General features: G+C 42.7%; 1 protein-coding gene across 10 annotated transcripts in view; it reads left to right on the forward strand.

Annotated features, from left to right (window-relative positions):
- EPB41L4A (erythrocyte membrane protein band 4.1 like 4A) overlaps positions 1 to 12,933 on the forward strand; it is a 296,657-nt gene that overhangs the window by 148,032 nt on the left and 135,692 nt on the right. For 8 of the 10 annotated variants that reach the window (NR_198911.1, NM_001435210.1, XM_010808814.4 and 5 more), the window contains one exon: positions 11,135 to 11,186. The exons of 1 other annotated variant lie outside the window; for it this stretch is intronic. Coding sequence is in view for 8 of the 9 variants with exons in the window: in NM_001435210.1 (NP_001422139.1) it covers positions 11,135 to 11,186 (52 nt within the window). In the remaining variant the exon portion in view is untranslated. Of the gene's footprint in view, positions 1 to 9,607; positions 9,710 to 11,134; positions 11,187 to 12,933 lie in introns of those variants that run through there. One more of the 10 variants, XM_059890411.1, reaches the window with a different exon arrangement.

The raw sequence follows: 12,933 nt of genomic DNA on the forward strand, positions 1-12,933 counted from the left end.
AGTAGGAAGTTAGTTGGCTTCGGGGGGCAATTCTGGTCTGGCTATGCATTTGAGAGGTGTCATGTATGGATGACTTTTAAAGCCAGGAGCCTGGTTGTAAGGTGTGAGCCCAGGGCAATCCAGCCTTTCCTGGTTAAGGAGATAGTGAGCACCCAATAGAGGAGACTGTGAAGTTGTGGTCAGTGAAGTAGGAAGAAAGGCCGGAGGGAGAGAGCGCATGACAAAGGTATTTCAAGACAGTGGGTGATGACTCTGCACCTGTCATTAGGGTTAACAATTGCTGTTGGCACTAGAGTGGGTTCTCAAGAGGCCGTGGGAAGCTCAGCCCTTGAATGAGCAGTTATGATCAAATTTGGGGAAAATAAATAATGCTGGAGAACAATTCATGTAGCAGATTCACTCCTCTTGAGTGAAGGCGTAGTGGTAGAGTGGAGACGGAAGGTATTTTGGATACAGGCAGGTTTGAGTTTGAATCTGCTTCCTAATTGACCCATTGTGGAACTGGAGGCCACTACTCTGTCTCCACCTATAAAATGGGGATACAAGTACTTTTCTTACAAGGTTGTCAAAAGGTTAACGTGAAAAAATGATAGGCAAAATGTCTAGTGCAGTGCTTGGCACACAGTAGGTATGCAGGTCATGTAAAATGCCATTGGTTTCATTTTTCTTATTTTCAAATTACAAATTAAAGTTTTCCATGCCCTTAAGGTACTGGACCCAGTGTCAGGAAACTTTAATGATTCCCTAACTCATTCACAGTATGATCTTGAATACACCACTAGGCCTTTCAGAGACTGAAATACCCCATCTGTAAATAGGGACTCATAATCCAAGCTCCACACTTTTTTTTTTTTTCCTAAGTCTTCACTAATCTGAGTCTACTCTCCAAATTACCCACCTAGCCTACATGAAATTCCCAGCACTTCCCTTAAGTCCATATGGCATTTTATAATTTGGGAAATGATTTCACATTCATCAACTCATAACAAGCTCTATCAACTAATTCATCTGCCCAGTACCCTGATGTGAGGAAAAATCAAAATGACATAATAAATCCAGAAATGGGCTTAGATAGTTCCAGACATATAGTAAGGTCAATAAATGCAAGCTGCAGATGTTAAAGGGGCTTGCCAGGTGGTGCAGTAGCAAAGAATCCACCTGCCAGTGCAGGAGATGCAAGAGATGTGAGTTTGATCCCTGGGTCGGGAAGATCCCCTAGAGGAGGAAATGGCCACCCACTCCAGTATTCTTGCCTGGAAAATTCCATGGGCAGAGGAGCCTGGCGGGCTACAGTCCATAGCGTTGCAAAGAATCAGACACAACTGAATGAGTGAGCATGCAGACAGTTGTTAAAAAAATCTTAGAATTTACTTTGAGATTTGTTAATGGTCCATGTCTTATGTCTCCTAAATTTCATCTCTGCAAATCCCAAAGTAGATAGGACATTGCTGGGTATAGAGGGGATGCGTCCAGCAAATCACTACCATCTAAGTGGCGGTGGGGGTTGAGGGGGGCAGTGATGTGGTGAGAGGGACCAGAATATTGAACTCCCTTCGCCCACCAGAGATTTGTTTTAAAGCACAGAAGTAAAATGGGCAGATATGGGCTCAAAAGTGTGTGTGTGTTTCAATATGGGAGAAATAAAAGCATGTATGGACAAGGCAGTGGCACCCCACTCCAGTACTCTTGGCTGGAAAATCCCATGGACAGAGGAGCCTGGAAGGCTGCAGTCCATGGAGTCGCTGAGGGTCCGACACGACTGAGCGACTTCACTTTTACTTTTCACTTTCATGCATTGGAGAAGGAAATGGCAACCCACTCCAGTGTTCTTGCCTGGAGAATCCCAGGGACGGGGGAGCCTGGTGGGCTGCCATCTATGGGGTTGCACAGAGTCAGACACGACTGAAGTGACTTAGCAGCAACTTAGCAGCAGCAAAAGCATGTATTCAGCCAGGAATGATTCTGTGGAAAGGGAAGCTTTGATGGTGCAGGGAAGAGAGCACAAAATTGCTGGGACCATATTCCTGAAAAGATGGGAAGGGATGGGCTTCAGTGGAGCGTGGCCATGCCTCCACAGCAATAGGAGAGGAGACAGGACCAGCACAGATCTCACAGGTTGGGAGATGTTGTGAGAAGACATACATGTTCTCACCTGATAGCTTCAGTTTTCTCAGTGAAATAAGAAGGATCATCAGCTAAGAGTGAGAAAGGGGGAAGAGAAAGTATGGAAGAGTTGTCCAGGCAAGTGAAAGAATAATATGTAGTAGGATTCTGGGTGGTGTCAGTGGTTCCTAATAATGACTTTAAAGTGAGCCCATCTGTGGTTGTGCAATTCGAGTCTTCAGTTACAGTTAGCCTCTCAGGTGCTGGCATGGAGAAGGCGGAGAGTTGGCAGCTGTTTGTTTTTTTTCCAGTGGATAAATGGAGAGAAGATTGTGCAGGGGAATTGAGGACAATTTTGAGTGAACAAAGAATGAATCACGAGCAAAGTGAGGACGTGCATTGGAACGGGGAGGAAAGATGATGCAAAGGTAGTAGCAACTCTCAGTTGTATCCTGGTGGAGTCAGAATATGAGGGAGTGAGCTGGGAAAAAAGAAGTTTGGTAGTCAAGTGTATGAATCTTGAAATTGAAGTTTTGCGTTCCTATTCAGACAGTATTCTTGAAGAGGGCTTAGTTCGAACCTAAAATAAAAGGAAGTTCAGTTCCTTGGATCTGTCGTTCTGTATTTTGGGGCAAGTTGTTTAATCAGTTTCCTCATTTGTCAGAGGGTAATTTTTGTAGTTTCTAATTCATAATTAAAGGGACTAAATAAGTGAACGTGTAAAGTCTTCAGTAGTGCCTGGCACATGGTAAGCATTTAATAGGTGTTAGCCATTACTGTTGTTAGTTCTCTAAGCCTTAGTTGGTGCCAGGGTCTGTGGGAAAGAACTGAGGAATTGTTCCTGGGGCCAGTGTCACTTCTTGAGTAGTCAGATGGTGCAATAGAATCCACTTTTGTTGAAAAATAAGGCCTGGTTACACACTGGCCCTTCCCGCCCCCCATCCCCTCATGATGGCTTAATGACAAGCCCTGATTTCTGTCCCTGCTATGAGTAGCTCTGTAATGGTGGTTTTACCCAAGGTTCCAAGGCTTCTGTGATTGATACCAAGGAGCAAATTAAAATCACATCCTGTGAATGTTGCTTAGAGGACCTGAGATGTGTCTGTATAGGGACATTGGGAAATGGGCATAGAAAAAGCCAAATAGCAATTATTGAAGCCCTGGATTTCTAGGAATGTATGTGCAAATTATGTCAAGTCCTGGGACTCCCCAGGAATGACTTGCAGTATCATTTTTTTAGATCTTTTTGGCTCCATTGTCACTTACAGATTGCCAACTCTTCATACTCCCTTAGATCAATAAGTTATTTTGTTATATTGATACAGACTGTGTGCTTTAAAGCCTTTTTTGGATCTACAGGAAACATTATTAAATACCATTGTGGTATTCTTAAATTCTCCAAAGAAAAGTCAGTATTATACTCAGTGTGAAATAAGATGTAGCAAAGCTCTTTTTACTCCATGCTGTCCATGCATTATCTAAAATGTTTTAGGCTTTATTCTACTATTAGAGCTCTCCTGCTGCTGCTGCTAAGTCGCTTCAGTCGTGTCCAACTCTGTGCGACCCCGTAGATGGCCGCCCACCAGTCTCCCCTGTCCCTGGGATTCTCCAGGCAAGAACACTGGAGTGGGTTGCCATTTCCTTCTCCAAACATTAGAGCTCTAGGAGACTCCAAAAGAACAGTTGTCAAATGAAAGGTTGGATCCCGAGTTTAATATATATCTTTTGAAGGTTAGGATATTGATTTACTGGATAGTGTTAGAGTTTTAAAATACAATTCAGAGACTGTTGCGTAGGAAATTGATGAAATTGAGACATGATCAGCCAAGGTGGATGAAAAGGCGCTCGTGGCATTTAGCCAAGACTGTGTGCATAAATGCTGTTATTAATATCGACAGGACTGAAGAGGTAAGACCCTCTAACTATTGGAGCCTTATACCCTGGCAAAGAGTCATTGCCAAGGAGGGCTTGTCATCTTAACTCCTTAGTGATTGGGCATTGGAATTATACAGAGGAGCCTGGCGGGCTCCAGTCCACGGGGTCACAAAGAGTAGGACACGACTGGCCGACTAAGCACAGCACAGCACATTGAGATTGTAGTCTGTTAATGTGCTCTTGTGTTAGGAAGCCCGCTGCAGAAATCAGGATGAGAGAGCAGGGTCTGTTTTGGTTAATTGTCACTTCATCTTCCTGCTGAATAGGATCCAATCCAGCTTATGAGGATATACAGAACTATTGGATATGTTTGAAATAAGTGAGCAAGAGGAGGTGGGGGAAGGTAAGGGGTAGAGTGATTGATGGATTTTCTTAGAGAGTGAGCTGCTTAAATGTTGAGAGAGAATGAGAGAAATGGGGCAGTCTTTCCTCTTGACTGTCTAGGTAGCAAGTATAGTTCAGGAAAGCTGTTCTGTAGCCCAGCACTGCGGTGGACCCTGCTCGGCCCTCTATTCCTCTTTTTTCCCCAACTCAGCACAGACAGAAAGACTGAATGGGCCACTTTTTTTTTTTTCTTTCTGGAAGTCCTTTAGAAACACATTTCTTTTTTCTTAAAAAAAAAAAAAAAGTTTATTTATTTATTTGCCTGTGCTGGGTCTTAGTTGCGGTATGCTGGGTCTAGCTCCCCGACCAGGGATTGAACCTAGGGCCCCTGCGTTGGGAACATGCAGTCTTAGCCACTGGACCACCAGGTAAGTCTCAGGAACATTAATTTCTTAGCTGCATAGTTATAAGCTATCAGATGGCACTGACTTCAGTAAGTCCTCTGCTGTAAAGGACTTGGAGTATCTTGTTCTGTGGTCAGCTTTAAGAGCAGTTGAGCTGTTTTATAAAAACTTAGGGCTCGGTCTCCATTTATGTATTTTGGGGAAGTTTTTTATTTGTGAGCATACTGTTCAAAGATTCTCTCTTCAGTGATGCCTCCCTGTGCTTACCTTGAAGAGCTCTTTTTCTTTTTACATTTGTCTTACATGTATTCGTCTTATACAGATGATAGTCTCACCACGTTATACCGTATCAGTAATTCTGTCTGTGTGTCTGCTGGGCTGTGCGTGTCTCACGGTTAGGGAAAGTTCTCACTCATTTGTGTTTTACTACAATCCTCAGGGCAAGATTTGACATGACGTATAGAGAATATATGTAGTGGGTATGCCATAAATGTTGAGTGAATGAATGTTATCCCAGTTTTAGAGCCTACATCCATTCTGGATATAGGTGAATATTTGAACGTAAACCCTAAAGCTGAAATGGGAATGCTGTGTGTTATTAGCAAATTTTGTGCCCTTTTTTCTCACTGGTTATGGAGCTGCCTGCTGTGTTTCATGGTGATCACACATGTGCTACGTTTGATCTCTTGTTGATAATGTGTGATGACAAGTGCCATCATAGTATGGCTGCTTTGGTTCCAAGGTCATTTCTTTACCTTGGTTGAATGTAAGTGGGTTTTACATTTTAAGATGCTGGCTTATGGAAACAGGTGGCTCATGTTTATTATGTGTATTCTGGAGCATTTATCACTGTCTGACTTCTGTAATCCCAGTTTCTCTTTGGATCAAATGCCACGTGTGCGTATGGATATATACCAAGCAAATTTAATGGCAGTGGGCAGCCTTTGGCTGAGTCTTGAGTCTTTCCTTTTTTGTTGCAAAATTGTAATTTCTAAGTCCTCGTAGACCCTTCATTATGCTTTTTCACCTCACGAGGAAAGATTTATTTTAAAAGTGTACAGATTACCATTAATTTGGAAATTTTTAATAGGTTAACCAGTTTTTCCTGTTACATTTAGCTTAAAGTTTCCTTCCTGTTTTCTTTCTCTGGAATTTTAATGCCTGAAAGTCATTCTGGAGGGAAGAACAAAGAAACAAAGGTGGTTTGAGGAGTATGTTTGTGAAATTTGTTTTGGGGGGATAATGTTGTTCTGTTCAGTTCAGTCACGCAGTCGTATCCTACTCTTTGCAACCCCATGAATCGCAGCACGCCAGGCCTCCCTGTCCATCACCATCTCCCGGAGTTCACTCAAACTCACATCCATCGAATCGGTAATGCTATCTAGCCATCTCATCCTCTGTCGTCCCCTTCTCCTCCAGGCCCCAATCCCTCCCAGCATCAGAGTCTTTTCCCATGAGTCAACTCTTCGTATGAGGTGGCCAAAGTACTGGAGTTTCAGCTTTAGCATCATTCCTTCCAAAGAAATCCCAGGGCTGATCTCCTTCAGAATGGACTGGTTGGATCTCCTTGCAGTCCAAGGGACTCTCAAGAGTCTTCTCCAACACCACAGTTCAAAAGCATCAATTCTTCGGCGCTCAGCTTTCTTCACAGTCCAACTCTCAAATCCATACATGACCACAGGAAAAACCATAGCCTTGACTGGACGGACCTTTATTGGCAAAGTAATGTCTCTACTTTTGAATATGCTATCTAGGTTGGACATAACTTTCCTTCCAAGGAGTAAGCGTCTTTTAATTTCATGGCTGCAGTCACCATCTGCAGTGATTTTGGAGCTCAAAAAGATAAAGTCTGACACTGTTTCCACTGTTTCCCCATCTATTTGCCATGAAGCAATGAGACCAGATGCCATCTGAGATCTTCATTTTCTGAATGTTGAGCTTTAAGCCAACTTTTTCACTCTCCTCTTGTTAGAAGGACAGATTAAGAGACTCTCTTGCAATTTCTTTTTACTAGTTTTGAGATGAGATTAGACAGAGTAGTAAGACCACAGGCCTCTGCCCTCCCTCCTTTTTGCCCGAAGCACTTAGTACAGTGTCAGTTCAGTCTCAGTCACGTCCAACTCTTTGCGACTCCATGGACTGCAGCACACCAGGCCTCCCTGTCCATCACCAACTCCTGGAGCTTACACAAACTCATGTCCATCGAGTTGGTGAGGCCATCCAACCATTTCATCCTCTGTTGTCCCCTTCTCCTCCTGCCCTCAATCTTTCCCAGCATCAGGGTCTTTTCAAATGAGTCAGTTCCTCACATCAGGTGGTCAGAGTATTGGAGTTTCAGCTTCAGCATCAGTCCTTCCAATGAACACCCAGGACTAATCTGCTTTAGGATGGACTGGTTGGATCTCCTTGCAGTCCAAGGGACTCTCAAGAGTCTTCTCCAACACCATACTTCAAAAGCTTCAATTCTTCAGCATTCAGCTTTGTTTATAGTCCAACTCTCACATCCATATATGACTACTGGAAAAACCATAACTTTGACTAGATGGAACTTTGTTGGCAAAGTGATGTCTCTGCTTGTTAATATGCTGTCTAGGTTGGTCATAGCTTTTCTTCCAAGGAGCAAGCATCTTTTAATTTCATGGCTGCAGTCACCATCTGCAGTGATTTTAGAGCCCTCCAAAATATAGCCTGTCACTGTTTCCACTGTTTCCCCATCTATTTGCCATGAAGTGATGGGACCAGATGCATGATCTTAGTTTTCTGAATGTTGAGTTTTAAGCCAACTTTCACTCTCCTCTTTCACTTTCATCAAGAGGATCTTTAGTTCTTCTTCCTGCCATAAGGGTGATGTCATCTGCATATCTGAGGTTATTGATATTTCTCCTGGCAATCTTGATTCCAGCTTGTGCTTCATCCAGCCCAACATTTTGCATGATGTACTCTGCATATAAGTTAGATAAGTAGGGTGACTTCTTTTCTGATTTGGAAGCAGTCTGTTGTTCCATGTGGAGTTCTAACTGTTGCTTCTTGACCTGCATACAGATTTCTCAGGAGGCAGGTCAGGTGGTCTGGTATACCCATCTCTTGAAGAATTATCCATAGTGTGTTGCCATCCACACAGTCAAAGGCTTTGGCGTAGTCAATAAAGCAGAAATAGATGTTTTTCTGGAACTCTCTTGCTTTTGGATAATCCAATGGATATTGGCAGTTTGGTCTCTGCCTTAAGTAGACGGACCTTTGTCAGTGAAGTGTAAGGCCTAAAATTAAGGCCTAGTATTAAGTATGCCTTGACATCTGGAGAAAACTGGGAAAGCCTCTCATGGCCCAGCTCCTAAGTCTCCTTCCAGAAGTACTCCTGTGGGTAGGGTCTCCTTGCCAGATAACCCTCTGGAACCCCAGCCAGTTGATATCTTGGTTTTTGTCCTGTGAAACCTGGAGCAAAGATACCTCTGCAGACCTTCGGGAGAATAAATGGATGGTGGTGTAACTTGTTATGGCAGCAATAGAAACCTGATGCAGGTGTTTAAGGTTGAGTGTGTTTTCCTCTGTTTTATCTTATTTGAAAAATCCAGGGAGAGTCTAACCTTTTTGTTTAACATGATTGGCAAGAAACAATCCATCCACCTAATGTTTCCATTTTGTAGGAAGCAGCCCTAGCTTTATCTAGGGGAGAAGGTCTGCTCTGTGTCCAACACACAGCTGAACATTTGGATTGAATGCTGAATCCAAATTTTAGTGAATCAATGTTTCCCTGGGAACCATTTATTTTTTAACACCAAAGCCACATCTTTAGTCATTGTAGACTCCAAAAGTGGTTCACTGATTATGACCTCTTCTTCAAATACCTTACATTAAAAGTAAGTTTTTCTAGACTTTCAAAAAATTAAGACATGATAAGAGTGGGATGATGAACATTATGTTATAAGTTGCTACCCATTTATATTGATGTGTCTGTGTATTAGTCGCTCACTCATGTCTGATTCTTTGCAACCGCATTGACTGTAGCCCACTAGGTTCCTCTGTCCATGGGATTCTCCAGGCAAGAATACTGGAGTGGGTTGCCATTTCCTTCTCCATGGGATCTTCCCGACCCAGGGATTGAACCCAGGTTTCCTGCACTGCAGGCAGATGCTTTACCATCTGAGCCACCAGGGAAGCCCTTTATATTGATGGGTAGCATATATGTTTGTCAAATATATAAGATGAGGCAGAAGGCTTCTTTTTCTTTCAGTGATTTTATTTCACAAAGGTGATGGATAATCAAATATGTTTATATTGGTTACCTTTTGAAAAAGTAGGAAAATTTGAAACAGCTCTGTGAGTGGCAAATAGGATTATGTATACATGAATAGAGTTAAGTATTGTGATAAAATCTGTAATAAAATGATTATGATACTCATTTAGGATGAATGATTTTTATTATATGTAAATAGGAATAAAAGGTAAGGGGATTATATAAAATATTATAATAACTATTTATAATTACTGGTACTGTTACACAGCAGAGTGAGCATTTCTGCCCTTGGTGAAGGGGCAGGAAAGGGGGTGCTGGGCCAAAAGGTTCTCTGAGGCTCCTTTTGTGGTTTGTTATTCCTGACCCACGGTGATTAAGAGAGAGTGAATGTTTCCACTGGACAAACACAAGAGTGCTGGGAATAAAGTGGTTCAGGTTGGACTAGCTCCTACCGCCATGCCACGAGAGTTGCCCCTTCTTCACCCAGTAACATGATAAAATGGAAACTGTGGAAACTGGTTAGCTTGGCCCTTGGAACCGCCAACATTTGGCATGAAGAGTGGGGTAAAGGCTCCACCTTGCTCTCTCCCCTGACTTAACAGGCACTGGAATCCCTTTGACTATGTGCTTCTGTGGCAACTCTGGGTGCTTCCGCCTGCTTTGTACTTGGTTTGCTCCTCCTCTGCTCTTCCTCCAGATGAGGCAGAAGGTTTGTTTCTTTTTCTTTCAGTGATTTTGTTTCACAAGGGTGAGATTTAAAGGAAGGCCTCTCGAAGGGCCCCAAATTCTCCCATTACTGTCTAAAATTCTGTCCTCCAAAGATTAATTTGAATTAATAAACAAGTGTCTTAAGACTGGCTAATGATACTTATTAAGAATGACCATCACATTTAATGATAATCATCACTAGCATGTGTTGCATACTTAGTGTGAGCCAGGGGCTATTATAAAGACTCATGACGTAATTGATTTAATGCTTCCTGCAAGCCTGTGAAGAAGGTTCAGAGAGAGATGTCCAGTGCTTGCGTGCGTGCCAAGTCTCTTCAGTCCTGTCCGACTGTTTGCAGCTCTGTGGACTGTAGCCCCATTGGTCTCCTCCGTCCATGGGATTCTCCAGGCAAGAATACTGAAGTGGGTTGCCGTGCTCTCCTGCAGGGGATCTTCCCAACCCAGGGATCAGACCCAAGTCTCCTGAATTGGCAGGCAGATTCTTTACCACTGGGCTTCCCTGATAGCTCAGTTGGTAAAGAATCCACCTGCAGTGCAGGCAATCCCAGATCAATTCCTGAGTTGGGAAGATCCTCTGGAGAAAGGATAGGCTACCCACTCTGGTACTGAGGCTTCCCTTGTGGCTCATCTGGTAAAGAATCCACCTGCAATGTGGGAGAGCTGGGTTCGATCCCTGGGTTGGGAAGATTCCCTGGAGAAGAGAAAGGCTACTTACTCTAGTGTTATGGCCTGGAGAATTCCGTGGACATGACCCCAAAGAGTTGGACATGACTGAGTGACTCACAATTCTTTACCACTAGTGCCACCTGGGAAGCCCCAAGATGTCCAGTAACTGGTTCCAAGTTATATGGTGATGAATGAGGGGAGAGAGGATGGAATCCAAATAGGCCTGCTCTGGGACTTGGACCCTCACCCACTGAACTGGGCCTCCTCTCCTGGATATGATTTGATTAGATTGCTTTATTCCTTACACCTGACAGAGATGCTTGTCAGGGGGACTGGAAATGAACAGAGAAAATTTTAGGGAGAGACATGTCTGTAGGGGAGTTGCTGTGGGGATGCTGGAAAGAGATTTGGGCGGCATTCTCTGCAGCCAAAGACTGTAAGAAACTCACTCATTATCACCTTGATGTTACTGATCTTATAACCAACATGAGAATTCAACTAAGAACCCAGCATGTACTGTTTCTCTTCTCTGCTTCTTTCCAAACCCTGACGTCATTTCTCTTTTAATGTTCTAGCAGCAGAAAATTCTTATGTATGTTTGTGTGTATATATCATAAATCAAATGTTTTACTTGTTTTTTAAATGTAATTAAAAAAATAACACTTTGCAAATATTCTTGAAGAGAAGGCCAATGAAATGCAACTAATTTCTGCAATTACTCTTTTCTTCCTCACACCAGTATTGGTTGGATCCTGCGAAAACCCTGTCTGAACACAAAGAACTGATCAACAGTAGGTATTTGATTTTAATTTTGTTGAAATTTGAAAATGATGTAATGTCCTTGATTAGATGAGTGCAGGAATAGGCTTTAAGACCACAGGTGTGAATATTATCATTTGAGTGCCAGAATATGGAAATGGGTGTTTATACATTGTTCAGTCTCTGCAGACTCTGATTAGATTGTGTGGATAGGGACTCTGAGGAGATATGAGTATTGAATTTTGCTTTTGGGTGCACCTGGCCTGGACTTCTGTCTGTGATTTTTCCATTGCTTTTGAAATTTCACCTTCAGACAGAAAAAGCAGAGACGCACTGATTTGAAAAGCAAGTGGGCATTGGATATATTAAAGTGCTTGAGTTTCTTGGGTTAAAGAGTGGTATTGCCCTTCACATTATTTACTGGGTCAATAATTAAGGAGTGCCCTCATAACCTGAAAGATTGCTATGAATTCAGAAAGGATCCATCTATTTTGGTTTTGATTTTATCAATATGAATCTACTAATTGACCCAGAAGTCTAATTAATGTTATATTCATTAACATTAATTTTCATAACTCAAATTTTTGTTTTTAAATGTACACATGCCCACACACTTGCAGCCCTTAAGTATGTAGAAGAGTAGTTATTTTTAAATCATCTTTATTATTAAAATTGTTAGTAAAATGTATAACATGAGATGTACCATGTTAACCATTTTGGAGTGTACAGTTCAGCAGCGTTAAATACACTCATATTGGTTAGTAGCCGTGACCAGTAACCATCTCTGAAACTTTTTTGTCGTCCCAAACTGAAACCATATCATTAAACTATTTCGCTGAATTATTGCTGATAAGACCTGGAGGACTCTTCTGGCCTTCTTACCCGACCCTGAGTCTGTACTTTTCCTGTGTTGATTCATTCCTTGGGGTCACATGGGTCACATGGTGCTCCATGGACCCCACGGGCAGGAACAGAGCTGGGCCTCAGGAAGGGCTAGGAACTAAGAGCTGCAAAGTTGTCAGGAACTCGGCACGTACCATTTCTCTGAACATCAGCATCATTTTTGTTTCTCTCTGTGGTCTGGCTCTTTTTGCCCCTCCATGTCTGTGGTGGAAACCTCCGCAGTTTCCAAGTTATAGTTCTAGCCACAAGCAGAGGAACTGACTGTCTCTGAATTGCAACTCCAAACTCTTGGGAGGGTGTTTGGCCAGTTTGCATTAGTAGCTCACTTCAGTCCACTCAGCTGTGTCTAGGCTTTTCCAAGGTCAGTACAAACACAGCTGGTATGCGGGCCAGCATTCTGGATGAGAATGGGCAACAGGTTTCAGAGATGGGGCTGGTGGCCTATAAGATGAGAAAACACCCTCAAAATACATACCTTAGACATCAAGTTCTGCCTCCTCAGCCTACACAAGAGTAAGTCCTAATCAGAAAGGGTTTGCGACCTGCCATGGATGAGAAGCTGCTCGGTACTGGAGGGATGACCAAAGCCCTGACCATCTGACTTTTCATTCCACGTGCTTCCTGAGTGAGCAAACTGCCCACTGAAGGCTGAGAGGAAGCAGGAGGTTCATGTGATTAGATGTGAATGCAGATAACTTCCATGAGGTATCCTGATATGAATGGTAGATGCTCCAGTTTAAACAAGTCTCATCCCTCAGGATCTAGAAATCTGCACTTTTCCAAAAGATTCGGGTAGAATAATAAATACAATAAATTCTTGTCCATTTCAACCACTTACTTAAAAAATACCAGTTCAAAAATTAGAAAAATTTTACT

Source organism: Bos taurus, chromosome 10, assembly GCF_002263795.3.
Source record: "Bos taurus isolate L1 Dominette 01449 registration number 42190680 breed Hereford chromosome 10, ARS-UCD2.0, whole genome shotgun sequence".
NCBI classification, from domain to species: domain Eukaryota; kingdom Metazoa; phylum Chordata; class Mammalia; order Artiodactyla; family Bovidae; genus Bos; species Bos taurus.